The following is a 26522-nucleotide window of genomic DNA, read 5'->3' as shown; positions in this document are numbered from 1 at the left end:
TCGCAGGCTGTTTTTTGATGCTGCTTGTCGTAGAGTTAAGCAGGTGGATGTGACAAAAGGTTGAATTATCAGCCAGCAGCAATATTGACGCTGCCCATTGAGTCTTAAATAATCTTATGAAAAATGTTTGACTCTCTATACAAGAAGCCAGTCGCCTCCTAGTTGACCAATCCTGAATATCCAAAGCTTCGGGGTCGAGTCCTCCCGTTCTTCCCACTGCCACACCCTACGTAGTATAGTACCGGTATTCACCACATTCAAGCATCTTGTTTCAAGCCAAAATTTCTCCAAGCAACCTGATATAAACTTCCTGTGCACCTGTTCGCGGGATTCCAATCCTGCAATGACCATTGGCCAGAGTATGCATTTGAACAAGTTGGCGTCACTCTCTAACTCATGAATGACGCTAATAAGTCGGCGCACGAGATGATCCTGAGAGGTCTCCTCCGCAATCAGAGCGTCAAGAATGCGTCTGCCATATATCTGAGCTCCAAGTTTATAAGACTCTGCTAACTTGGATAGTTCCTGAATCTGCACTGAAGTTGAAGGCAGCCGTGGTAGTGTTGCTGCCCAGGAATCACAGTCAAAGGTCTCCATAGATCTAAGCACGTCATCTATTCTATGAATTCGTGTTTCAAGGTCAGCCTCGCTTCTCGGCCGTGAGGACAAGAGAAAATCTCGACTGGAAGAAAAGGCCCCGAGAGCGTCTAAGATATACTCGGGACATCCCAAGTACGAATGTTCCAACTTTTGCTGTAGCGGCTGTTTCGTTGCTCGTAAAGGTATAGGGCCTATAGGCGTATTTGACAATAACTCAGGATTTGCGTATGTTGGGCCCAGATTTTCGATCCTGATGGGAAGTGGTTAGCAGTATTGAACGTGGCAACAGTGGCTATGCTAAACAAACATACACGTAAACCTGTCTAGAGACGAACTCCCGTATACTTGTAAGATATGTACCGAAATCTTGTTGCACTGTTCCTTTTGGCCTGGTGTGGGTTTCAATCTGGGTGATTAATTTCTTGACACCTTCCAGATGTATATTCCAAGTGCCACTCCCCGATTCTAAGAGATCAAGAAACAGCAACAGAAAGGCGCTCGTAACTGTTGCGTCCAGTGCGCGCAGCTGGGGATCATTTACAGCATCCGAAAGCCCTCGCAACGTCTTGTGTTTGAAGCGGAGAGCGGTGTGGTCGGTGTCTGTTAGAATTGTGGACGAGGTTACCAACCTACCCTGGGAATATGAGAGCTTTGAGTTTGCCCTGTGACGCGATGAGAGTGCAATAATCGAAGACAGTAATAGTGGACTGTCGAAAGCGGCTCCTATTACATTTCTTAACGGATTCACGGTGCTGTCATACATAATGAACAGCTTGCAAACGCATCTGCTATCTGAACCTGGGTTAGATATCTGCCATGTTGAACCAACCCGCAGTTTTAGAAACTTTATACATACAATAATCCAAGTAATACCGAGTAGTCTCGTCAAGGTTAGATAAAAGAGGGTCATCTAACTGCGTGATGGGAGTTGGCCGAAAATAGTACTCTATTATGTGCGCATAACGTCTGTCAGAAATAGGGATAGTAGTGTGATCAAAGAGACTTATTCCTCATAGAAAAGGGACGTTTAATTGTAGCTTGGGATATCTCACCTCTGTCTTCCCCATTGGTAACAAGTGCAGACCCGGGATGTGTGGCGGGTTGTACGTGTGATACATCTCGTGCAGCCAACCTCGGTCCGAAGAGAGTTGTTTTCTTGGATACAACGGTTTTATTTGCGGCCGTCTTTTCTGTTTTCTTGGTCCGATATGTAGCACCTTTCGCCCATCGTAAGGGTCTGGTCTGGGTACATTCTAGTCCAGCTTGGGTGCATTTCCTGCACGGCGGCTGATCCATGCGGCATTCTATGCGGCGACGGCGGCATGTGTAGCACGAAGTGTCCATGGCCCGTACGTAATTGTATTTTATGGAACACCCCTGACGAACAGAATGATGGGGATGAGGGAAAACACGGAGGATCCGGTGTGGCCGAAGTCGGGGGCATGAGAAATGTGCTCTTAGCACCACGCAAGGTGGAACAGTGATGCGAAAAGTGTTACCAACTTGGTTTCTGCGACCTAGAGTGAATTGAGTCCTGAAGAATGGACGAGAGCCTTTGGCTTCTCTCTGGCACAATAACCGCGCTCGACTCGGGAAAGGCAACCCAGAACTCGGATAGATCACATCAAGTCCCGCCAACATTCCGGGTAAGCTATGCCCTACAAAGGAAAAATTGGGGAATGGAGACGGGCTTAGCCGTCCATGTTAAGTTAGTCCCAGCGAGCCCAGCTTACCATCTGTGTCTCCGATTCTGTGACAATTGATCAGACCACAAGGGCGGGTAGGGCCTTTATTCCATTCCTCGGTTTGATGCCCTGACATCGGGGCTGGTGTGTATGTAGCTGCATGTAGGCCATAACTCGGCATTCTCGTTAATAAAGCAAGGCCACTTGAGAGACCTTCCGCCGCTCCAATTGGCGTGATCGCGTAACGTAATAGATTCACTTCTAACTTGTATTAAATCGTTAGTATGTCCAGAACTACGAGAACTTACAATGAAAAGGTTTGAAACACATTTCTGAGCAACAGCTTTTGTAAACTTTGTAATGAATTCGACTCCGGAGAGCGACATTAAGCCGAGCAGGTTGCCTGCCGTCAGACAGAGGGGCCTTGCCAATCCAGTATGATCCACCAGCTTTCAAATTATAACATTCTTTCAACACAAGGTTATGATAGGCCGCTAATATATACTATAGAGTGCATTGGGTTTTGGCAGTTTTGCAGCCACATTAATGGCTTTGTCCCTGTCTGCCATGGGCTTCCGCGGAGTGTCAAACCAATCCGTCTTTGTAGCAAACCTCTGTTTTCTCGCTGGACTTGGGCTCTTGATCTCGGCGCAGTGGGAAATGGTCAGGGGAAACACATTCGAATATACAGTTTTGGCAGCTTTTGGTGAACACATCCCCTCGGAGTTTTCGTGGCTTACTGAGACTAACGCCTGGCATCTTCGGATAGGGCTATACTACGGCGGTTACGGAGTGTTGATATTACCTTCGATGGGCATTTTCGAGTCATATCAAGGCCAGACAGCTGAGTATTACAATGCGTTTGGGATTTATCAGCTTGGTAAGTCATATTCCTATCTCAAGGAGCGCACTGACTGAGAACCTGATGTCTACATAGTTTGGTGTGTACTAAATCTCTTCTTTTTCATTGCATCTTTGCCAACGTAAGAGCCTGTCCAACAAACACCTCTGGAACACTGCTAAATTTGATACAGCGGTGGCCCTAATATTATTATATATGGTGGATTGGAGCTTTCATATATTTTCAACTGCATAGCGCACTTTGTAAGGGCAGATGGTAATGTTGCGACCAGTACCAGCCTTATGAAAGCAGGGGGCGCATTCGGATTTATTGCATCTCTGGCTGGGTTTTATATGTTGGGTCATGAGCTTTGTCAAGATGTATTACCCTTTCGCGTTCCGGTGTACAACACGAGTCGCCTTGCTGAGAGAAGAAAATCGAGCGACTAGGGTAATTGAAAGATTCGATAAGCGTATTCTATCTAGAAATACACAATCATAATAAGAGTAGTAATAGTAATAATAGCAGAAGAGCTAGATCTCACCGGACATGAATGAACAATGGGAACCCCGGTTTCATTTAGCTGCATTTGTCTGTTTGGCTTAAAAAGGTACACATACTTGCAGCAGCAAGACCTCAAATGTAGTAGTGGCGCTACTCTTGGCTAAATAGTATTGGTGCACTGCGCTTTATATCGGAGTTCTTCTAGTAATAAAACATCGGAGCCTACCAGCAGAAGATGTAAGAACGGCTTGGCTTTATCGAGCGAGTCAGCTTCAGTCGGTCCCATGACGTAGTTTATTATCTTCCGCCACTCAAGGTCGTATCTGACTTGCCCCACGTAAAATAACTACCGGAATAGGAAGTGGAGCGATAGCGGTCGTACATGAAGTTCTCCAGAGCGAGCTGCATTCTCCTTACACCCGCGCGGCATGAGACTTTTCACGAAGAGATTATGAGCAAATTATAAATTGTCTGATAAGGAGTTGTAAATCGGGTCTTGACATATCTAGGAATGGCGGAGGGATGATAAAGAGAAACTATAAAGTAGCAAACTGCTCGCCTCTGCCGTTCTAGACATTCCCTCCCTTCATCACAGTTGAACAATTTCTTGTCTCTTTTCAGTCTCACACAACTCATATCAAGTCTCAAACATGTGTCAAGACGAGGTTGCTTCCAATGGCTGGACTAGCGTTCCCAGGCATGCCGGGACTCTCTTTGGTGATAAGCTGTCCACCATTGAACCATCACCCCTTTCCATCAGTGAGCTCGGATTTCCATCCAGCGACCAAGCAGTAGCGAAGACTATTGATTACGCTAAAGCAACTCTCCACCCTCAGACATTCAATCATTCTATGAGAGTGTATTACTTTGGTGTGTAATATATGCCACTGAAGTATCCGTTCAGGTATATTGGTTGCGTGCTAATACGTCTTTTGAAGGAATGGCCATCACCAAGCAGTATTTTCCAAAGCAAGCTGCTGGGTTAAACCCTGTTACCTGGGCTCTTACTTGTTTGCTCCACGATATTGGGACTGCGGAGGAATTCTTGACTGCCACCAGAATGTCTTTTGACATCTACGGTGGCATCAAGGCTCTGCAGGTCCTCAAAGATTTTGGAGTCGCCAAGGACCAGGCAGAGGCTGTTTCAGAAGCCATTATTCGGCATGAGGATATGGGAATTTATGGAGAGATTGCGTATCTCGGCCAGCTAATTCAGCTTGCCACAACGTACGATAACACAAGCGTTCACCCCCATGTCAAGAACTTTGGCCAGCTGTTGCATCATACTACAGTCGCCCAAATCAACGAGGCTCACCCCCGATTGAAGTGGTCTACGTTTTTCTCTGGGACCATTCGTAAGGAGATGACCATTAAACCGTGGTGTCATTCAGGAAACCTCCCCAACTTTGACAATGAAATTGAAGCCAATCCAGTCATGAAGGAATGGGAATATTGAAGAATTATTTGCTATAAGTTCAATAGATATCATATACATGTGTAACTATATTCTGATTGCTATACTACGGGAACTCTCTACCCAATAGAGAATAAACAGATGGAGCTAAGAGTCACCTTATACCTTTAGCTAGCGATCCCACTCCGGGTGACCAGGCGATATTGTGAATAGCAATCTCTACTATACCTTAACCAGATAAGTTATTGAACCATTGCCATATCTCCACGAAAACCCCCTTCATCGTGTTCCACACCTCTTTGACCTTTTCCCAGACATCTTCAAGCCACTGCGAAATAGCGTTATGCATGTCCAAGAAAAGATTGAAAATTTTATCAGTGAATCTTAGAAACTGATCGTAGATGAGTACCCACACATCAGCTACCGTTTCTTGTTGATCTTCTGGTTGATGATCAGTGATTTCAACAGCGTCATCATATGACCTATCGATACTATTGATAGACTGCTTCTTTGCTCGCTGGCGAGCTTCTCTCATCGTCTCCATGGCCGTTCGCTTGTCCACTTTGTCGTCCTGAAGCTTATCTGTGACGGCCTTGAGATCGTCACTTAGGTTTTGATGATCCTCAATGAGGGCCCTGGTGATGGGTTCAAACTTGTCATCAGAGGTAGGGTTTGCACGGAGTAATGCCAAACGTTCCTTTAGCTTTCCCGCGTACTGTTTCAGTTTCTCAACACCATCTTCAGCACTGTGAAGACTCTGATGGTCAACGCCAAAGGACTCAGGGTTGGCCAAGTATGCCGTAATGTTGATGCTGCCTTGAGATTCTTGAACCTTAGCCTTAGCCTTAGACTGAGCACCTCGAAGCCGTAACTTCCAGGCTGAGGTCTCGTTGGCGGTGGAAGCGACGGTAGTCATTGCGTCTACTACATCAACTTAGCGCAACGAACACATGCGAACGGCAAAGGAGGACCAACATCGGCTAAAACAGGCTGCAGTTTAGTAGTTGGTTTTTGAATTGGACAGTTTCCCTTTACAAAAAGAAGGCTTTTGTCGTTATGAAGCTGATATATATCTATATATGCTTAAATTAATACTGCTTCTGTGGCGCCAGCTCGTGGCTGCCAAGTGTGGAATCAACAGCCCGTTGCCGCACTATCGACTGGAATAAAGCATACCGACCTTGAGTTGACCAAACATAACGGACTGTGAATCGAAGGAATTTGATGTTTGGTTGAAAGTATGCAGCTGAAATGTGTTGGCAGCTGAATTGATGCCCCGCATGCATTGAAGGTGCATTTCAGCTTATCGAAGACGACCCGCGTTACCTAACTAGGTACAGAGTTTTGGATATGCATGCACTCAAAGACAATGGAGCATTGTCGATGCAAATCTATACAATGCCAAGAATCCTATCCCGTGTGATTTACTATTTTCAGCGCTTCGTTCAGAGAATTTCGTAATGACACTCCTTACTCTTTTTCGTGAAATATGTAGCTACCTTGTACTTGAACCAGCACAGGCTTAGAGATCCTGCGAAATACAATACTGCCTATGTATCTACGGGCAAATTATCTGCCAGGGTGGCATTCCCTGCTAGTGCATCCAGCAGGCTATCTAGGCAAGCCAGCCAGAAAGCTGGCCGCTCACTTGACTAGGCCATGCTTTATGCCAATAAACAAGAACAGTAATTGAGATCTTGATCCTTTTGATGGTTGCGAGCCCTCACCAGCCTGTTTCTTACTTTAATAAACAACCTGAACTCATTCTCCCTCCTATTCGCTATCATAAACCCACTTAAGAAATGGCGCATACTCAAGAAAAAGATCTGATGCGAGAGAAGGTGACTGATCCAATTTCTAAAGTGCGGACGCACCACCTTTCACTGCAGCCAACACGGCTAACGGGATCTGCGATCTTACCCTCAGCCAAGCCAATCTCAAGACATCAAAGATTTCCCTGGCGATCGCGGTGTGAACAGCAATGACCATACCGTGATATGAGAAACAACCATCAGCAGCCTAGAGATAATGTGGAAAGACTCGATGCAGGGAGCTTGGCCATGGTCATCACCTACGGTAAGCGTGATTGACACACAGACTTCGTCATACCAGAAGAAAGCCATTTCAACAACAAACTCGTCTTTGACGAATATGTTTTTTTCTTCTTCTTTCTTTCCCTTTTGATTGAAACTCACATCAACAAAGAAGTTCATTTCTACAAGCATGAACACTCCTAATGCCGTTGACTGGCACATGATCCATGTAGCGAATTAAATAAAGCGGCAACTCACACAACTACACCATCAAAAAAACGATCGATTCATGCAGATGTATCGTATGTCAAAATGATATCATTTGAAGTTGTGGATAACCTTGTCTATTAGCGAGTTACCACTCGAATCTGCTCTATGTATTTGAGAATTTCCGCACCAGTAGCACACCTTACCTCCAAGGTAGTATTCCAAACACAAACGAGGAGTTCCAGAGCGTTACCGATATCTAAAAAGCCACTGGTTAAAGCAGGTTGTGGCGCCCACGGAGAGTGCCACCTTGACCGACGTATTCAACAAAGGCTTCACAATAAAGACTCATACCCAAGCTCCCGGTATAGTTGATAATTTGCTATAGATCATGTTAGGCATCTAAATGGCAGCATGAGACGGTTCGTCTTCAGGTCTCCTCAAAGAAAAAGAAGGCCATTGGTGCGCCTCTCAAAGCTCGCCTGAAGCGAATATTTGCTCATTTGCTTCGCTTAGATGGCTTCATCGCGGGGAATGGGACCCGGGGTCCCGATTCATGTTGCTCTTGAAGAATGCCGACTGATCCGTTGGAGATGTCCATTACGGACTAACATGCCGACCCGCGGTCGCCCGATGCAGTCAAGATCTCCATCTTGCCGCAGTCCACTGCAAGGGTGAATGATCTAGACAAGGGAGGAGACCAGGGTTCTTAGATAGCCCTCAAGTACAATCTGCAACACAATGGGAACAAGGTTTCACTCTCAGCCGAGAGAAGGAGAAAACGTTAGAAGACAAAGGTAGCTAGAGGATAAACTTATTTTTATAGATGAAAATCTGACTTGTTCAGGGAAGGGAAATATGATCAACAGCGGATACAACAGTGCAGAAAAGTGGCGACTTAGAGTCTAATATTAGTTTAAAGATGCAACTATAGAACATCGAATCTTCATGTTCATCAAAACTCAGTAAATGAGCTATACATGCACATCAAAGTCTCATCTGGCGTCGTCATGAAGCATTCGAACAACGGGAATAGGAGATAGGAGACTTAACCCTTCTTTGACACATCCTAATGTCCAAGTTATTTCTCCGTTCCTCAAGCCCCCATGCAAGCAACCATATGCAGATGGATCGGCTTGGGAGTGTAACAGGAAGGAGCCTGCTGCTAGCTATGGGAGATGGTAATTACGATGGTATCACATGCTTGTTGAAAGAGATGTGTGTACCGGGTTGAAGTTGATTATGGGGTAGCATTGCACCACGTTATTTCCGAGCCGTTGTTACTACATAACATCATCCACGCTTCTCATAGCTATTTACCCCACCTTGTAATGGCGTTACTCAGCTTTATAGTGGCGTTAGCTCGTTAAAGTAACATGCAAAAATGAGTTGCTCTCAGCCTTTACCAAAGAAGACATAAAATATCAGTATATAGAGCGGTTGCAGGGGTATTCAATGCTGCTATGCGAGAGAACAACTGCAGTAACTACCCGTCAAGAGAATTCGGAATTAGCGTTAATATTTCCTCTTATCAAAGAAGCAAAAGAGGAAGCTGCACTTTACTTCACCCGCCGTTACGCGGCTTTACTTGATGAAGAGTTGAGATAGAACTAGTTGATTTCTGAGGGATCCTAACGGTGGTTGAAGCTACTACCTATTGCGTTAAAATGACAAAAGAGCACGTCTTGATCCAGTTGCTCACTAGATGAACAAATGATATATATAGGCGCTTTATGTGGCATAGATGGGCCTGCTGCCGGTAATACGCACCAGACACTAACCTGTACTAAGACTAAATAAAATAAATAAAGGAATTGTTTACAGAAATGCATGCCAGTTATGGAACCCCATGATCGTGTTTCCATATATTATGATCAAAGACTAATTTCTCCACCAAGTTCGGGACCAAGTTAAGTACCAAAACGTATATTCCTGTAACCCTCGCCGGCAAGGCTAGCCGAACCTCAATCTTGGCGTCTCTATTTCTTCATGATGTTTCTACTATTTACCACACCATTCAATGCACTGTCATCGGTGGTGTTCTCTATAATAGGCAGGTTGTAGAACGGGACACTCGTGAGTCTTGCGATAATGATAGTTTCTTCTTTTCTTTTTTTTTAAAAAAAGATCACTCTACTCCTGATTCGGCCCAGCAGCTAATGACGTGTAGCTGTGGGAATGATATCTTGAAGTTTAGATAAATGGCCTCTCGCTAAAAGGCAAATCATACATTCCTATTTTGACTATCCCCCACGATTGCGTCTTCGAGTCATTATTTGCAAAAGTGAGGGTTATTGACGGATCAGTCGGGACAGTGTATACCGAGGACCTAGAGATTGCAAGTATATAAAGTCCCAGGTGAAACCTCTTCAACTCAGATCCAAGCACGGGTAGAAACAGTTTAGACAACAGTCTATCATCTACAGACGCTTCGACTCATAAACTTCTCTATATACCTTGCACAACCTTCATCGGTCTGAGTTTATCAACCTCATTCACAGTTATTCAAGATGAAGTCCGTCACTTTAGTCGCAAACGTCCTTTTGGTGGCCTCTGCCGCCTTGGCGTCTCCTCTTGCTGCTCGCAAGCAGGCAGCTATGGATTCTATCCGCGCCAGGGCCGCTGCTCGTCGCTCTAATAGATTCCAAGCCGGCTCGAACATTGGCAATGGAACTGCCGACGTGGAGTCTACCAACTGGGCAGGCGCTGCTATCACAACTTCAGGCATTACCGAGGTCACCGGCACCTTCACTGTTCCCCAGCCCAGCGTTCCAGCTGGCGGCAGCTCTCGCAATGAATACTGTGGTGCTGCATGGGTAGGAATTGATGGCTACTCTGATGCCGATCTCATCCAGACTGGCGTCCTCTGGTGCGTCGAAGGTGGTGAATACTTGTACGAAGCCTGGTATGAGTATCTCCCCGCTTCATTGGTCGAATACTCGGGAATTTCTGTCAGTGCTGGAGATGTTGTTACTGTTACTGCCACCAAGACTGGCACTAACAGCGGAGTCACGACGTTGTCGAGCGGTGGAAGGACTGTATCCCATACCTTTTCCAGGGAAAGCTCGCCCTTGCCCGGTACAAGCGCTGAATGGATTGTCGAGGACTTCACCTCCGGCAGCTCATTGGTTCCATTTGCTGACTTTGGGTCTGTTACCTTCACCGGAGCAAGCGCCCTCATCAACGGAGCAACTGTTTCACCAGGCAGCGGGTCTGCGGTTATTATTGACCTTGAGGATTCGAGAGGAAACATCATAACTGGAACAAGCGTCTCTGGCAGCTCGGTGACTGTCAACTACGAATAAATTTCGGAGCCAATTGACTCTATCAAACCTTGGCGGAGGAATATCACACGCTGGGCAAGAGGTGGATTTTGAAGAGCATTGGTTCCATATGCCTTTTCAGAAGCAAACTCGTGTGGGAGACCAGGTGAAGAAATGCAAGGACGAGTCACTATAGCTGAAGAGTAAAAATAAAGTCTTATTTGACCCTGATTAATATTATCCGTGATAATTGGTGACTTGACTCTGTTATTACAGTGTAGATCATGTAACCACTCTATATTGCGGTCTAAGCTCTGGCTTATTATCTTCAGTAACGGACATTGTTCAAGTCTGAAAACAGAATCGTGTTTCTTAACCTATTCTGAAGCTTTATAGGACTTGTTAACCAAACCGCCGCTTAATATGTAGACGAGAGTATCTATATATCAAGAGAATTACTCGTAAACCAAGGTCATTCCTTGCTTTGCCTTTGTAGCATTCTCGTTTACAAGGCCCATGAGTCGATCAAATGCTCTCTGGTCTTCGCCACTTTTGAACTCCTCCTCATTCGTGTCCTCATCTAGGAAGAACATGCCATACTTCTCGTCTACCCCCCCATATCCAAATAATCGCAGCCTTGGGTCGGCCTTGAGTTTTCGGCGAATTTCCTGGATGTCTTCAGGTTCATCCTCGAACTGATAATTGGGGCTATATTTCTCTTCAGTCGTGAGTGGTACATTACCACCACCGCCGGCAATTAACTCGGTAAGCGCGGGGTTTGCCTCGTATACCGCATCAAAGAAACGCGCCCAAGAGCAGTCATCTTCCATATAGGGTTGCTCCTCACCCCCAGCAACACATTCCTTGACATCGAGAGACTTGAGAACTTTTAGATGACCGCCTATAAACGAGACCAGCTCTGGACCAACGAAACACCTCGTCAGCTTCAACGATTCCAATAGTGGAAGATCCTCGGGCATAAGCGAAAGCTGGATTTGGCGCATTGGTTGAGAGCCGAGGGGATCTGCCGCATGGATAGCAAGGTGTTTGAGTCCCGTCATGTGGTGGAAAAAGGTAGTATCCATTTTCTCAAGGAAGTCAATAACACCCCACACTGTATTGGTCTTCCACCCTGCGCCGTTATCCATGCCGAATATCTTAAATGATGCAGTCTCTAAACGAGAGAGAAATTGACGAAACTCTTCTGTTAGGAAAGCCGATGTTCTCTTGGGAATTAGCTCATCTACGATAAGCTCCCTCACGTGGATATTGGCTGCCAGGGCCCTCCAGGTCTCGTTCATGAGGGCCCGCCACTGCCATGTCTCTTCCCTCTCGCGGATGTGTTCTTCAGTTTCCACGCCTTCGAATATATATATTGACATTCCCATCCCGGCATCTGGATGCTCCGAATCCCACTCTTCGCCGTCGTCAAAGTCAAAGTCAAACTTGAGACTGAAGGTGCGTAGATTCGGAGTGAGATGACCTTGGATGATCTTGGTTGCGGCTGGCGGGAGAGCAGGTGTCGTTATCTCGTCATTGGGCTCACAATGAGCTGTAAACTCGATACGAGTTGTGTACTCGCCATAAGCCTCGATGGCGCCCAGTACGGACTGTGCAATCCTCTCATTGTTGGTGAGGCGAATTGTTTTGAAGATCTCTGGCGCCAATTGAGCTCGGTGTTGTCTGCAAGTTGCACTGATGCGAACTTTGTCACCGATTTCGAGGAGTCGGAAGATCTGAATGGTTAATTCTTGTGGAAGAGCTGAAAGGCGCGACATCTTGAATCAATATGGACCTCAGCTCGTGAACGCGAAGCTGAACTAACATCTTGTTCATCGTACTAAATAGCCCAGCGCGTAGTCATGTGATTGTGATGATTTGGTGCTATTATCGTGCTAATAACCCACTGCTGCCTGGTGTGCCTGTTTGGACCTTGGAATAAAAGCCTACCTGGTGTTTTAAAGCGAAGAATTTGTGGCAACGGGATGCGAAAAGCCCCCCAGTGGTGCAACCTGGGAGGGGAAAATGAGCGCCAGCAGTGCTGCCTGTATAAGAGGGCCACACAGGCGTTGTTCCCCCTGCGTTAATTCCATATTATTCGACCCTTGTTCCATTTTCAGAGCTAAGCATGGCAGAGCTGGAAGACGCTGAACCCTGAGTAGCCTCTTGACAGGAATTCTGCCCACAGTTGCAATGTTTTAAAGACTGTATTTAAACAATTCCCTTCAATTCTGTCCTTTTTAAGAAGTTACGGTACTGCTTCCTCCTTGAAGGCTACGAAGAGATGATTGTGCTTTTATTGTCATTTTAATTTTTCACCAGGTCCATAGTAGAGAGGCATTGTTCCCAAAAAAATACACAAATGGTCGTTTGTGATGGCTTAAATGCTAAATGCAACACGAACGCGGCACGTCTCCATTCATGAAAGGGCTGTTTCAAAAACTAAATTTACCTGCTCCTTTGGCAAAGATGTTTTTGGGATCGTACATCTTCTTCAACTCCAGAACTCTTTCATAATTCACGCCAAAGATATCTTGAGCTGATGAAGAAGAAACACCTATTCGACGCAAAATTTGAGTCAGACGTACAAAACATTATCTCAACGAGCGTGCTTGTTCACGTACCATCATAATTCCCGTATTCTCCAACGCCTTCATTGTTTTTAGTCTTGGTCAGCTCATTTGTGACTTTACGGCCCATATTACGAGTCCATTCTCGACAGATGGCGTCGTTCTGCGCTCCTGTCCATCGTGTGCTAAAGAGAATGTTATAATGGGACCCGCGATTGGCAAAGGACATAGCCGTCTGAGCCACTTTGGTCACCATTTTTTGGCTAAAATACTCCATCAAGATGATGGTTTTTTTCGCATCTGGCACTTCGTTGATAAATTTGGCGTAGTCTTGGACTAGAGTTTGTGCCAGAGCCGGAGGTAGCGGAACAGTAAATGCAGAGCCCTTTTGCGTCTTGCGGTCGCCATGTGTCGATACTCCATTAAGCATGCTGTTGACTTGCTTATATGTCGTTTCCGATGTCCTGTCTACAACAGGGCCGAGCTTGAATAGAGCATCATAGTATGCTCTTGCTTCCTCTTCATTGCCGTCGTAGAAGAGGACTGTTAGAAGACGAACTTCGTGAGTCGGAGCAGGCGCACCAATTCCCACCACCATTGCGCTCTGGCCTTTTGTCGTTTCAACGAGCTCGTTGGCGAAATCAACCACTTTATCCAAAGCAGAGGTGTCGAAGGCTAACAGACCTCCCCATACGGGATTCTTTTGCTCGTAACCACGGAAAGTGAAGCTAGTTGCAACACCAAAGCTTTGGCCAGCTCCGCGAATGGCCCAAAAGAGATCGGGGTTTTCCTTTTCAGACGTTGTCATGATCTGACCATCGGCGAGGACAATCTCAGCTTCAACCAAGTTATCAATTGTTGGGCCGTATTTGCCGCTCAGCCAGCCATAGCCTCCGCCTAATGTAAGGCCGCCGACTCCAGTGTGATTAACGGTTCCACCAACTGTAGCGAGACCATACTGAGCCGCAGCTAAATCGACGTCTTCCCATATGGCTCCTCCTTGAGCTTTGATCGTCTTTGCAGAGGGATTGACCGTTACTTGTCGCATTTTGGTGAGGTCAATAAGAAGACCACCCTCGGTCGAAGATGATCCAGAGGTTGAATGTCCCCCACCAAGTACTGCAACCTCTAGACCATGCTCCTGAGCAAATAGTAACGCTGTGGATACATCTTCAGCAGATCTTGCTTGCACAACAACTGCCTTAGCCATAAATTTAATGTTAGCCTTATGTTTGTTATATAGATCAATTGATGACTTACCGCTCTCTTTTCAGCAGCTTCAGACCATCTGTGTAAGCTTGCTTCGTAGCCTTCTGAGTCAGGCGTCAGAGCGAATGAACCTTTGAGGGCAGCTCTGAGTTTAGTAATTGGCAGAGGCTGAGTACTGCTTGGCTCCATGATTAGCTCTTTTTCTAAATTTGTCGTAATGCTAATATCACAGTAAAGAATTCGAAGACTGCGTCTCGAGTAACCTTATTATTCCAAAATATATATGCGCCTTATCAATTCGACCTAGAGATAACTTCACGTGGAGACAGTTATTGATGTCGTCTCCGTGGTCTGAGACTTGCGCGCATCTGCCGGATCTGGTCTCGGAGTTGCTGTGGTAGCAATTGCGACGACCCGCCACACGATGCCCGACCCGCCACCCTAGATGTTACGTCTGATCATTGAAACCAATGTCTTTCTTTCTTTTATTATCTTATTAACATATAGCCGATATTTGCTTGTCATTCGGAGTCGAGGTGGTTACGCCATCACGCGAATTGTGGAAGTCTCGGCATTCGCAAAGAGAGATTGCACGCATGGTTATGCCAAAGTCTCGCGGATTCTGAAATACCCCTTGATTCACCTTAGGTCATTTGATGCTGACGGCTTTCTCATCCTGTGATTCCATCTATGATCTAGATTTGAAGTAGCCTGGTCTCACCTTGGTTGGAGTCTATTTTCTCGGAGTATTACGCATGACCATGGAATCGGAAGAATACACGTATCGAAGCCTCGAAGGAGAGTCTCATCTGACGGCAGATGTTTACTACGCATCTTCTGCAACAGCACCGGTCGATGGCGCGCAGCCTATCGGTATGCCTGTCCTCTTTATCAGTGAATAAGTGCTGAACACTAAACTCGACATAGTAATCATGTTCTACGGCGGTGGCTTCGTTGTTGGATCAAAAGAACTCGTGTCTAAAAACGAGATCGAGACTCTTGTGTTAGAGCTTGGCTTTGTTGTTGTGGTGCCTAACTACCGTCACTGTCCATCTGTATCTCTATATCAGGGTCCAATCAGTGATGCATACAGCTGTTATGAATGGGTGCAAAAAGACCTTCCCAGGCTGTTGTCTAACGTCAGTATTATGGCTGATGGTGGCAGAGTTGCTGTTATAGGATTGTCTGCGGGAGGAACTATGGCATTGCATTTGGTGAGTGTTGGTAAAATTGCAAGACAAACTCCCTTCTTCTGTCTGTTCCGATAAATTATTGCTTTCGCACTTAACCCTAGCGTTCAAGAAAAGTGCTAATAATATTCCGAGTTTAGGGTGCGGCGCAAAATCCCCCCAAAGCAATATTGGCATTCTACTCAGCAATGTACTTTGACGACGCTTTCTGGCAGTCGCCAATGCCTGCATTTTCCAAACTTCCCAAATTTCCACATGAATTCTTAGACAAGATTAATGAGGAAGGGACAGTCGTATCGGCACCTTCGCTGTTCAAGAAGGCTCAAGGTGATTCGCCCCCGGAACCAGACTTTTCCAAGCCAAGAAACGCGTGGCTTCTCTCTCATTTTAGAGACGGGACATGGCTTTCGGCTATAGTGCAAGACGGCGACTATGCGCGTGTTGATCCTGCAAAACTATTCTCAAGTGCTTTCCCACCAACGTGTTTGGTTCATGGATCAGAGGATAAGATGTGTGATGCCAAAATTTCCACAATGGCTCACGAGGAATTGCTAGCCAAAAATGTAAAGTCAAAGCTCGTGGTCGCAGAGGGCCAGGGCCATAACTTTGACGCAAAGCTGGCAAAGGACGATCCGTTATTTGAGCTCGTACGTGATGCGTTCCGATTTATTGCGAAGGAAGTGTCTTTGTAAATAACAGGGACGCGTCTGCTTATTTCTTGACTGAACAATATACATGCATGCGGAACTTTAAAGACTGACTTCTTCCATTGGATTTAACCAAGATTGGTAGCTAGACGAATTTAGCGACTCTAGCGAATTGATCTCTTACACTGAGCAAAGAGAGGGGCTGTTGTAGTATACCTATCCCAAAGCGGTGCGTAGATTCACTCTGCCGTTCTTGTGGACTGGGGGAGACAGCAAATAGCGGCGGCTCCGAGCAAGATCCGGCGTGAAAACAAGTCCGGACTTAGGAAGAAATACTGCATCAATCGTGCTTAGCTCCGCCATTCCCGCCTACCGTATTTTGAATCTGACAAGCCTCTATCATAATTGCATACTCACCCATTGGGATGACAGTTGCTCTTCTTACACGGTATCAGTGAAGAGCCAAACCTTTACTGAAATAGACATCACACTTTATCCTGCAAGCTTGTTAGCGCCATTAGCCTATCTCCCTAGCTGTATTCCTCGAACAAAACACTATGAATTTGTGTCAAATCTGTGGCAGAGAACGTGTAATAAGCGCAAACAAAGCTAGGACAGCGATTGTCGTATAGTGGTGTTCGTGCCATGAATTTACAACATACCCAAGCACGACGAACGTCAACTTCCACCCCAAAACTCTATCTTCTGCCCTTCCATTCCCAACAAAGTTACTTTATTGCATTTTTATATTGATTCTTATAGCTATTGTGTTTGCGATCTGTTTCTTATCGCCGTTAGTCATCGTGGCTGTTTTGCGACTTCAATGTTTGCTCGGCCATTGATTCGTCTTTTGCTGTGGAGGTTCTTTGCTTTTATGCTGCGTTGTTCGTTGAGTGGTCTTTCGATCTTGGGGAAAAAAAATGCGCATCTCGTTCTCGAGGATTGTCGCTACCTTCTATAGTCTGCCAGAACGATCCTGTCTGGGTAGTTTGGCCAAGTTATTGAGCTATAGGTTCACAGTGAGAATCTCTTATACCAACACCGTCTAGAAACTGGTCTTCCCTCGTACATGTACCTACCTATGGGTGGGGGATAGGGTATTAAAGACACAGGTTGAGTCAGGTAAATCTTAGGTCATGCTCGCACCAACCTCTACAGAGGCCATAGGTGAATTGGATTGGAAAGCCTGGACCATGCCGGATCACGATTATTCCTAGACCGGGATGCATGTCCCTACATAATAGTAGGCATCACAGCTCTCCTCATTCCGAAGCTCTGAAACCATCCTGCTCAGCTTCATCACTGTTTTGCCACGCTTCTTCTTCGTCAAACATCTCCATGTCTTCGGCCGAGAGCTCCCATACTCCGCCTCTCGGCGCTACAATCCATCAGCTTAAGATCAAGACCATATTCGATGCCCTCGATGAGCGCGACAAGTTGTATGCCCACCATCTTGCACGGGCAGCATGGCATGGAAGCAGGATCATTATGAGGCAGGTGTCACCAGAAAGCCCCGACATCTTCGATTTTATCATGGATCTCTACCATGCCTGTGATGGGAAATGGGACACCTTGGTAGCGCAGTGCAACATCACGCCTGAAGAGCTGACTTTATTTCTCGAGTATGCTGCCACGTTCCTTTGCAACTTGGGCAATTCTTATGTAAGTCAAGAGTTCAATACGCTTTTTTTTACGTCTTTATGATCTTTCTGCGTCTTCTGGTGCTGACGATGAACGGTTAATTAGGGAGAAGGTGACTAGAAGTTCGTCCCTGACCTGTCAGCAGAAGCTCTCGGGAAGCTCGCTGGAGTTTCCCCAAAGACGAAAGCTGGGCTGGACAAGATCATCGATCCTTTGTTGGCAGTTCCGCCGTTCAGCCTCGGATACCCTGGCAAGAATACACAGTCGGGCTACTACCCTACCGAGGAACCCATCACCAGGGATGACATCGCCAAAGTCTCGGACATCATGAACAAAAAGTCAATCGGCCCAGAGAATACCCGCGTTCGAAAGGTGCTCAAGGATGGCAAGCCTGTGTTGCAGCTGTTGCAAGCATCTGCAGAAACTCATCTACCCAAGAATGGCGACAACGAACTAGCAGATGGCGTCTTCCTTGTCCGAGGAGATCACTCAGAGGAATTGGCCAAGATCTGCTCTGATTTAGAAATGGCAAAGCAGTATGCAGGGAATGATAAACAGACCGAGTTCTTGACACATTACATCGAATGCTTTCGCACTGGCAGCCTAGAAGCCTTCCAGGAATCGCAAAAGGCTTGGGTGACGGATGTATCAGCCAGAGTCGAGAACATACTTGGCTTCATCGAGCCTTACCGCGACCCGGCTGGGATCCGTTCTGAGTGGGAGGCTATGATAGGCATTGCCGATGCCGATGAAATCAAGAAATTGAAAACCTTTGTCAATAGCTCAGCTACATTCATTCGACAGCTGCCATGGGCGGTCGAGGGCGTGAATGATGACAAAGGACCATTTGAGAAGAGTCTATTTGAGGCTCCAGACTTTACTAGTGTCCATGGTTAGTTACCAGGTGATATAGCTTCTTCTGTTCTACCCACCTGCTCTACCTCCGCCCTCCTCTATGAATGGAAAAGGAGACACTAACTTTCCTAGCGCTGGCTGTGTGTGGCAGCATCGTCTTCGAAGCTGCCAATCTCCCGAATGTGAGTTTGTGTTTTTTTTTTTTTTGTATTTTTTTAGTTCTTGTTAGCCGGCAGTAAGCTAATCTTGACAGTACGAATACATCCGAGAGACCCATGGCTTTAAGAATATTGTCCTCGCGAATCGCCTCAGCGTCAACAACAACCCTGACCTTCCCTGTTACTGGGTTGACTCATCCGAGCTCAAGCTTTTCAAGGAAACGACGCACATTGTGAGATTTCTTGCCACTGCTATTCACGAATTGATTGGCCATGGCACAGGCAAGCTCCTCAGCGAGACTTCGCCAGGAACCTACAACTTTGACAAGCAGAATCCTCCATTTAGCCCTCTCACCAGAGAAGCCATAACTTCGCACTATCTACCCGGTCAGACGTGGGGAAGTGTGTTTGGGAAGCTGGCAGGAACAGTTGAAGAATGTCGTGCAATCTTGATGTCGATGTATTTCATGGACAATAAGCATCTGTTGAGCATGTTTGGCTACTCTGACAGTAGTAGCATCACAGCTGAAGACCGTACGTTGCAAAAGTCTAAACTGCCTAATGTATATGCACAATATGACACTGATTCTCATCAATCGCAGTTCTCTACGCCACATATCTCAACATTGGCGTCGATGGTCTGCAAGCGCTCGAGCATTACAACATCCAAGACCAAGCCTGAGGCCAAGTCCACCACCAGGTATGCGTAAAATAACCTCCATCTCAGACACCTCTATCTAACTAACCCTCACCTAGGCCTACTTCTCCATTCTTAAACACCTCCTACAAGACGCGGACGGAGTCATCTCCATCGCGCATAACCCCACGCAGCAATCTCTCACAGTAAATGTTGACCGGTCCAAATTCCTTTCCTACGGTAAACAAACTCTGGGTTCATATCTCTGCAAGCTACACATCTGGCGCTGCACCGCCGATGTATCCGCATGCAGCAAGTTCTACGAGCCCTTGTGCGCAGTTGAGGGCGTGTATGAAGAATGGCGCAAGATTGTTGTGTCGAAACCGAAGATGAAGTGGAAGTTTGTGCAGCCAAATACCTTTCTCACGGGTGAAAGTGTTCAAGTCAAGGTATACGAGGAGACTAACGAGGGTATTATCCTGTCGTGGGCTGAGAGGGACATCTGAAAGTTGGAGAATTGGTGGACATAGTGTACTAAAGAGGCATATTCGTATTTCTATCCCCCCTTGCCTTTTTATGTAGGCTTCCTATCAAACTGCTTACCGCCAGAAAATCGGCACCCATCTATCATAGGCATCTTCGTTCCCAAATTGCGTCGCACTTTTATCCCGCCTGAGCAAATATATTTCCGCTTCATCCCTCAAATTTTGTGCTTCCTTCTCGTGGTTATCGTCCTCGTTCTCATTCGTAGACGAGTTCAGGACTAAAGCCTCGGAGAGTTTGAACAGGCCACGCGCGTGCTCAACGGGCATGGCATCGCTGTGGAATTTTGTGATCTCGAGGGCGTCGCGGAGATGTTTACTTGACAGCACGTGTTGGTAAGTTGACGAGCTCAGAAGAATACAAAGTATAGGGTTGCAATTTGGGAGATTGATGGATGGATGGATTCGACAATTGCAAGAAAGGGAATAGAAAAGGGAGAGAAGCGAGAGAAGCGAAACGTACATGGCAGCCTCCACCTTACCCTGATCTAGGCAAACCACGCCCGTCTTATAAATGCATCCTGCATTGAACGGGTGAAAGCGCGTCTGATCACCTTTGAACCACATATTCTGCGCTTCCATGAAATTGGCCTCGGCAGCTTCTGGTCTGTTTCTGCGTCGTTCAAGGATGCCTTGGACAAAGTATGTGCTGCGAGAGACGTTAATCGTGTTGCGTGAAAGAACGAGAGACTATACCTACAAAGCCAGCATAGCCCAGTTGAGAGGTTTCTCCTGCTGAAACTCTCTAATTGAAGCGTCGAGTAATGACTGTGCCTCCTCGTATTTCCCCAGATACACAAGACACCTCGCTGTATTCTTCTTTGTGACCGTAGGCCAGTCCGATTCTCTGCCTTCCGTTGCATTCCACTCGGTCCAGGTAACGCGTGACTTTTCAAACCACATGAGCGCTGTTTCATGCTGGTTGGCAGTATTGTAGTTGTATCCGAGGTTCTGCTCAAAGCCGCCGAGGAGGCCACCCTTGCGAGGTTCTTCTTCTAAGCGCATATTGTAGCCCTTGGTGTTTGGTTCGATGGCGTCTTCGACCCTGCCGATGCTTTCATACATGCTAGCTTGGTGGGACAATGTCGAGGCCTTGATATCGATAGCTTGTTCCTGATCGTCGAGGGTGTCCACAGCTAAGAGGTTTAATTCGCAGACGTCCTCAAGCTCTTTAAATGCATTGATCTCGTAGAGATATCTGATGTTGAGTTAGTACATTGTCGCAAAATTGTAGCAGGCAATATCTCACCTTTGGCAGTCCGTTAAAAGCTCGCAGAACAACGACGACGCCTTGAATTTCTCCGAGTATCTACGCTCCTCCTTAAAATTGTCTTTCAAATAAAGAACTTGCTGTAAGCAACGATTGCACTGAGTCCACTGATGGTACAATTGATTCTTGTTTGCCGAGTCTGACTGCTTGGGAAAGGCGTTGTATACTACCACCACTGCATTGTCGAATGCTTGTTGTCGCTCCTCTAGAGATAGGAAAGATCGGAATTGCATCTGCACCATGCGATGGCACCAGAAGATACGAGCGTCTCTGTCCCATTTTATCAAGGCAAGAGCCAAGAGAGGTTTCATCGCTCCAGAGAATCTGTAGTAGAGGTTAGACAAACTTCTTTCAAGGAAGAGATCAGACACACTCCAACTCATCAAGGAAAAACTCAAGATCATCTGTGAGATCGTGGCCTTGCCTGTTCTCAAATAGCTCCTGTGCCATGTTGTCTGGGACCAAGAATGATGCAATTCCCAGGAAACTCGACTATTTCTTTCCAAAGTACCAAATGATACATCCCACACCGCCTGTAACTCGGATTTATGAAGCCTCTTTGGATCTTTCAAATAGATGCGCATGAATTCGGCAATGGTCCAAGACCTACGTTGAATTAGACCAGCCATGTGAGAGATACCCAACGCATGACCACCGAGCTTTTCGGCAAGTTCAACTGCCGAGAGTCTCTCCGATTGTATATCGCGGCCTATGTTGTCCTTCAACAAGAACAAGAGAAACTCGGAACCGGTTTTTACATCCCATGAAGTTATTTCCAAGCCAGAGGTGGCAAATTTGTGCACCAAGTTATGATTGCGAGTGGTAATGATAGCTGTCCCATGACTACTTTTTGGCCAGTATGGCTCTAAGAGGTTATCATCCTCGACATTGTCGTAAACCACTAACCATTTGCAGTCTGCCATATAGAAAATCAGCCAAGATAAGAAATCACAGGGGCTAATGACGTACCAGTCGTTTGAAACCAGTTCTGAACTAGTTGCAGGTTCTCATTGTGTAGATTGGGCTGTGCTCCAGGCAACTTGAGCCGCAATGCTACGTCTGTGAAGCTCTGTCGCAACGATGCCGCCGTCATAGACCCAAAATACGGCGTCATACTTCTTCCCTTCCATATTTCTCTCAATATATTGTGCGGCGATGGAGCTCTTGCCGATACCACCAAGACCAAACAGCACTATAGATCGGAAAGTTGTTGCTGATCCATCCTGGCCGAGGACTTGGTCGATTTCCTCAAATGTGCTCTCTCTGCCAAAGAAGTTTGAGCACATCTTTATTGGCAGTTGCATAAACGATACTTGCTGTGTGATTGCGGCAATGTCTACGGAGCTGCTTTGGCCCAGCGGAGGTGAATTCATGTCGATTCGATGTGAGGATAGGGAACTCCTTGAAATGCCTCAAGATCGTTGGAGATGGTGGAATGGGCACCTTGATGGGCGAGTGTTGGATACAGCAACGTCAATATAGCTCGGTGCCACTTCGGAAGATGTAGATACTGGTGAGAATCTTTTCATGGTGTAACCGTGCGCGAGAGGGGAAATGGGCGAGAAAGGAACAGACCGGGTTGGACGGATGAAATAGGAACCAACGAGGGGAGACAGCTCCGGTAACGAACTTCACTCGGAGCGCTGTGGCTGCGGCTGGCGAGGCGGTTCTTTTCGTAGCTCACGGCTGGCTGGAGTCATATCTCATCACTTTAGGGTTGCAGAGTAGCTGATTCAAAGTGCTAGCCTTGATGCCGCTGCTACAATGGAGAGGGATGAGGCGACATCGGGCAAGAAATGGCGTTTGGTGTTGGTCGCGATATATGGCATATAATGAGTTTATGATCATGTATCTGTTAAATAGAAGGTTATAATTAATATGTACTAGAATCTAGAAGCGTTCTTAATTAAGTCAGTTGTTAAATATGAGAGTGTCGGGAGAAGTTCCCCCATACAGTGCTTTCCAGACAACCAGACGTTATATAAGCCAAGATAAGACATTATTAAAATCATCTACTTAATACGGAAGAGTTTTGACATAATACTCTAGTAGATCAAAAGGATTTAATACATGGATGTTCACCTTCATGCCTCTGTTGAGTCAATGCATGAAGCGAAATAGGGGGGCCCATCGACGGCAGTAAGCCCCACCCACATGTAGTCTTTCACGTAGGATTGTGACCTCTTCAAATTACTTGATTGAGGCACAGAAGGAGTGATTCATTGACGAGTTTCGATGTTGAAAGAAGGGGAGCAACAAAAAAGGACAAAAAAAAACATACAACAGCCGGTGTTCGCTGATGGTCACCCACTCAACTACTAATCTGCCGGTTAGAGGCTTGTCTATGGGGGAGCAGACGGGACCCCGAACTTTCCTCTACCTATGGTCGTATGTGATATACAGAAGGCATGTTTAGGCATATAAGTCTAATATCTTGACATCGTCGTCCTTCCCAAACTTCCCCGTCTCCTGAGCAGCAACTTCGCAGCTATTTATGGTAAATTGTGCGAGAAAATTCAGAATATATAACACAGGCTATATATAACATATTTATCACTGATGACAAAAGTGTCATTACGAAATAGTATTGCATTCTTTTGGCTTCGTATTATTACGACCTGACCCAAAGTAGTAGGTACATACCCGAAGAAAGTATGGATAAGACAGCCGATGAGCGAACCAAGATCTCCGCGTCTCACACCGATATGTACTCCAAGAACCGTGAAAATACCCGTAGCTTTATCCTCACAAGCACCAGTAAATAAGAGCGGACGATAGCCCAGGAACAATGGGATATATAAGTCCGAATCAATACGCTCTTTAAGATTGTGTAGGCAGCTAGTCGTCAAAACATCAAGACTAAATACGAGCCATACCTTCTATACTGGTAATAACAGCCGCTCAAATTATTTCCCGTGTTCTGTAACATCTTTACCTTATTAATCTAAGCATTTTGGCTTATTACCTCGGGGACTTACCCAAACGTACCTGCATTCAGCATCAGGACGCCACACTTCGACTGGATACGTCTTGATTTAAAGTGTCCCACTTACCTTTAGCAGCCATCTAGCCCGTTACAGTAAATTGTGCGATTGATACTTAAGCCTGTGTGACGTCCCGACCCAATACTCAAATAGTATAGGGTAAGTTCCCAAGGTAATAAGCCAAGGTCAATTGGTTTATGTTGGCAGAGAGGACAGGAAGTAGCTTTGAGCAGATGTAATCACGAAGCGAGTAAGATGTAATAAAGATTCAGTCTGTATTCAATCTTGATGCTTTGTTAACGACTGTCTATCTAAGTTATCTAAAGAGCGTAGAGAGTTGAATCTTATATATCCAGTCGTTCCATAGGGAGCGCTATAACCCATCGCTCCTTGAAGTATCAGGAGCGTTCGTGTAAGTCGCTCCAATCATGGGAGCGCCGATTCTCGTCGCTCCTTCTTGCGATTGGTTGTTCTGTCAATAGTTGTTCCAGGTACCTTTCCTTTGTACCTTTTGTTGGTTCGGATCGTAACAGCCTGTAAGCCAGACTAAATACGGCATGAGATTTGTGATAGCGTAGGCTATAAGGAGTAAGCAGCCGCTAAATCAGGAGATCTGCAACCAAACTTTTAACTCAACGCCGGTACTTACAATCAGGGATTTGGGTATGGGCATCGTAAACTCCTGAACTCTAGATTTAGGTAAAATTTTAGTTTACCGTCAGCTTTCTTTTTCTTTCTTATTCTCTTTCTTTTCCCATATGCAGCAGTAGATGTATGGCATACGTGGGGATTGGGACGGTGTCATATTTCATTTACATACAGCTGATGTATCTAGCAATCAATTTCTCTGTTTTTTTAGTTTGCTTCAACGTGTGGAGATGAAAATTTGGACAACGACAGAACCATGGCTGCTATTCCCTATACTGCAGGTGCATGATAATAAGCTTACCGAGTGTCTCATGATATATGTACGGTCTTCACCGTAGAGCCCCTCGTATAGCCATCCTAGCGCTGCCGAAGTTCATGTATATATACGAGACTTCATGGTATACTATAGGTGTAGGGCAATAGGAGTTCATACAAGTGACGAAGCTTCAAGAAAGGATGTATACATTTTTTTCATCAGTTGACGCAGTAAGCACAGGGGTACTATAATTAATGAGCTGTTAGATATGGAAGGATCTCGAGATTCAGTCTTTTCATCCAGGTATAAATTGGCCATGGACCGCGAGCTCTGCCTCTCTTTATTCAAACGGCACATCACTTCAACAAATCGATTATCCATCACTTATCAGTCAATAAGTGACCATGCATTTCTCTACCACCTCACTTCTCGCGGTTCTTACCGCCTCTTTTGCTTCTGCGACACAAATGCAGATCAATTATTATAAAGATGCGTGCCAGAACTACGCCGGTCAAGTCAATGTGAACTGGGCAACCAAACTGCATGGAGGCCCCAATAACTGTTACAACTATCATTTCGCCCAATGGGCAAACGTTGCCAATTGCTTCGAAAACAGTTGTACATGTATCTTTTACAGCCAAAGCAACTGCCAGGGAGGAGCGTTGACACAGTCCAGTAATGGAGGCCAAAACTGTGTTGCGGTGCAAAATGCCCAGTCTTTTGCATGCTACTATACCTAATCATGAAGAAAGGGGTAACTGTATGGAACAGATTGGATTAGGAGGAGATTCAACGTCGAGGTCGTAATGCAAAATGCCGGACTTTGCATTAAGTGACGGATGGGCCACACAATTATTGAAAGGTCGACCGTGGACAGACTTCAGTTGACCAGAACATATACACTTTGAACATATAACCTTCGCTTCTGGACACTCGTTAGAATAGTTACGGAGACAGTTTGATAATACAGCGATCAGATTGAATCTACTTGAGGGCCTCTCATTGTTGTGTGACAAAAAAGCGTAGCCTGATTATCTGGCCTGACCTGACCCAAACAGCTTCCCGAGCTTCACAGGTTGTCCCTTGGGAATACGAACTTTACCAACCATTAGTTGCACGATTCGCCACAGCGTAATCTAATTTTGGATGACGAGTGCACTTCTTATATGATTAAAGATCATTAAGCCATAGTAACATTATGCGAGATTCAGGTGTCGGATCATCAGCGTTCGCAAACAAGGGTGGCAGCCGCCGAAAATCGCGGCGCTGACAGCTATTTCTGGAGGCGATTGAACTTCAGACAACATCTTTAATGGAACCGCGAATTTTCCACTGCCTATAGTCGTATATGGTGATGGTATTACCACT

General features: G+C 45.9%; 13 protein-coding genes across 13 annotated transcripts; 7 read left to right on the top strand and 6 right to left on the bottom strand.

Moving 5' to 3' along the window:
* Window positions 1-135: 135 nt before the first annotated feature.
* M431DRAFT_500765 (hypothetical protein) lies at window positions 136-1718 on the bottom strand (the record flags this gene model as incomplete). The annotated part of the gene is made up of 5 exons (XM_024917947.1): window positions 136-531; window positions 610-850; window positions 912-1392; window positions 1457-1514; window positions 1653-1718. 5 exons carry the CDS (start codon window positions 1716-1718, stop codon window positions 136-138), a joined length of 1242 nt encoding a protein of 413 aa, XP_024768509.1.
* A 927-nt stretch (window positions 1719-2645) lies between these two features.
* Window positions 2646-3681, top strand: M431DRAFT_546140 (hypothetical protein; the record flags this gene model as incomplete). The annotated part of the gene is made up of 5 exons (XM_024921202.1): window positions 2646-2720; window positions 2796-2991; window positions 3055-3165; window positions 3223-3268; window positions 3320-3681. 5 exons carry the CDS (start codon window positions 2646-2648, stop codon window positions 3573-3575), a joined length of 684 nt encoding a protein of 227 aa, XP_024768508.1. The 3' UTR covers window positions 3576-3681.
* A 539-nt stretch (window positions 3682-4220) lies between these two features.
* Window positions 4221-5281, top strand: M431DRAFT_127375 (hypothetical protein). The gene is made up of 2 exons (XM_024912334.1): window positions 4221-4500; window positions 4569-5281. The coding sequence occupies exons 1-2, from the start codon at window positions 4281-4283 to the stop codon at window positions 5084-5086; spliced, it is 738 nt and encodes a 245-aa protein (XP_024768507.1). The 5' UTR covers window positions 4221-4280; the 3' UTR covers window positions 5087-5281.
* M431DRAFT_513363 (hypothetical protein) lies at window positions 5123-6119 on the bottom strand. The gene is made up of 2 exons (XM_024920007.1): window positions 6020-6119; window positions 5123-5968 (listed from the first exon to the last, which is right to left on the bottom strand). Exon 2 carries the CDS (start codon window positions 5958-5960, stop codon window positions 5274-5276), a length of 687 nt encoding a protein of 228 aa, XP_024768506.1. The 5' UTR covers window positions 5961-5968; window positions 6020-6119; the 3' UTR covers window positions 5123-5273.
* Window positions 6120-9881: 3762 nt separating this feature from the next.
* On the top strand, window positions 9882-10589 carry M431DRAFT_98848 (hypothetical protein; the record flags this gene model as incomplete). Its single annotated transcript, XM_024925091.1, has 1 exon — window positions 9882-10589. One exon carries the CDS (start codon window positions 9882-9884, stop codon window positions 10587-10589), a length of 708 nt encoding a protein of 235 aa, XP_024768505.1.
* A 314-nt stretch (window positions 10590-10903) lies between these two features.
* M431DRAFT_513362 (hypothetical protein) lies at window positions 10904-12466 on the bottom strand. Its single transcript, XM_024920006.1, has one exon. The coding sequence runs from the start codon at window positions 12323-12325 to the stop codon at window positions 11003-11005; it is 1323 nt and encodes a 440-aa protein (XP_024768504.1). The 5' UTR covers window positions 12326-12466; the 3' UTR covers window positions 10904-11002.
* Window positions 12467-12821: 355 nt separating this feature from the next.
* On the bottom strand, window positions 12822-14515 carry M431DRAFT_21011 (hypothetical protein; the record flags this gene model as incomplete). The annotated part of the gene is made up of 3 exons (XM_024913442.1): window positions 12822-13104; window positions 13172-14318; window positions 14378-14515. The coding sequence occupies 3 exons, from the start codon at window positions 14513-14515 to the stop codon at window positions 12983-12985; spliced, it is 1407 nt and encodes a 468-aa protein (XP_024768503.1). The 3' UTR covers window positions 12822-12982.
* Window positions 14516-15087: 572 nt separating this feature from the next.
* M431DRAFT_99093 (hypothetical protein) lies at window positions 15088-16208 on the top strand (the record flags this gene model as incomplete). The annotated part of the gene is made up of 3 exons (XM_024925113.1): window positions 15088-15199; window positions 15254-15540; window positions 15657-16208. The coding sequence occupies 3 exons, from the start codon at window positions 15088-15090 to the stop codon at window positions 16206-16208; spliced, it is 951 nt and encodes a 316-aa protein (XP_024768502.1).
* A 1443-nt stretch (window positions 16209-17651) lies between these two features.
* M431DRAFT_546121 (hypothetical protein) lies at window positions 17652-20109 on the top strand (the record flags this gene model as incomplete). Its single annotated transcript, XM_024921201.1, has 6 exons — window positions 17652-17825; window positions 17925-18696; window positions 18792-18841; window positions 18913-19351; window positions 19501-19517; window positions 19574-20109. 6 exons carry the CDS (start codon window positions 17652-17654, stop codon window positions 19958-19960), a joined length of 1839 nt encoding a protein of 612 aa, XP_024768501.1. The 3' UTR covers window positions 19961-20109.
* M431DRAFT_546105 (hypothetical protein) lies at window positions 19870-22645 on the bottom strand. Its single transcript, XM_024921200.1, has 7 exons — window positions 22441-22645; window positions 21788-22131; window positions 21640-21758; window positions 21246-21590; window positions 20697-21194; window positions 20460-20645; window positions 19870-20315 (listed from the first exon to the last, which is right to left on the bottom strand). Exons 1-7 carry the CDS (start codon window positions 22637-22639, stop codon window positions 20054-20056), a joined length of 1953 nt encoding a protein of 650 aa, XP_024768500.1. The 5' UTR covers window positions 22640-22645; the 3' UTR covers window positions 19870-20053.
* An 878-nt stretch (window positions 22646-23523) lies between these two features.
* M431DRAFT_546103 (hypothetical protein) lies at window positions 23524-23682 on the top strand (the record flags this gene model as incomplete). The annotated part of the gene is made up of 1 exon (XM_024921199.1): window positions 23524-23682. A coding segment is annotated over one exon (159 nt), but the record flags the coding sequence as incomplete, so codon positions are not given.
* Window positions 23679-25211, bottom strand: M431DRAFT_487272 (hypothetical protein; the record flags this gene model as incomplete). Its single annotated transcript, XM_024916458.1, has 7 exons — window positions 23679-23754; window positions 23910-24125; window positions 24255-24285; window positions 24320-24332; window positions 24759-24829; window positions 24900-24939; window positions 25200-25211. The coding sequence occupies 7 exons, from the start codon at window positions 25209-25211 to the stop codon at window positions 23679-23681; spliced, it is 459 nt and encodes a 152-aa protein (XP_024768498.1).
* Window positions 25212-25558: 347 nt separating this feature from the next.
* M431DRAFT_98997 (hypothetical protein) lies at window positions 25559-25894 on the top strand (the record flags this gene model as incomplete). The annotated part of the gene is made up of 1 exon (XM_024925104.1): window positions 25559-25894. The coding sequence occupies one exon, from the start codon at window positions 25559-25561 to the stop codon at window positions 25892-25894; it is 336 nt and encodes a 111-aa protein (XP_024768497.1).
* Window positions 25895-26522: the final 628 nt, after the last annotated feature.

This window comes from Trichoderma harzianum (genome assembly GCF_003025095.1).
Source record: "Trichoderma harzianum CBS 226.95 unplaced genomic scaffold M431scaffold_22, whole genome shotgun sequence".
Classification (NCBI taxonomy): domain Eukaryota; kingdom Fungi; phylum Ascomycota; class Sordariomycetes; order Hypocreales; family Hypocreaceae; genus Trichoderma; species Trichoderma harzianum.
This window is presented reverse-complemented; position numbering and strand designations above follow the sequence as displayed.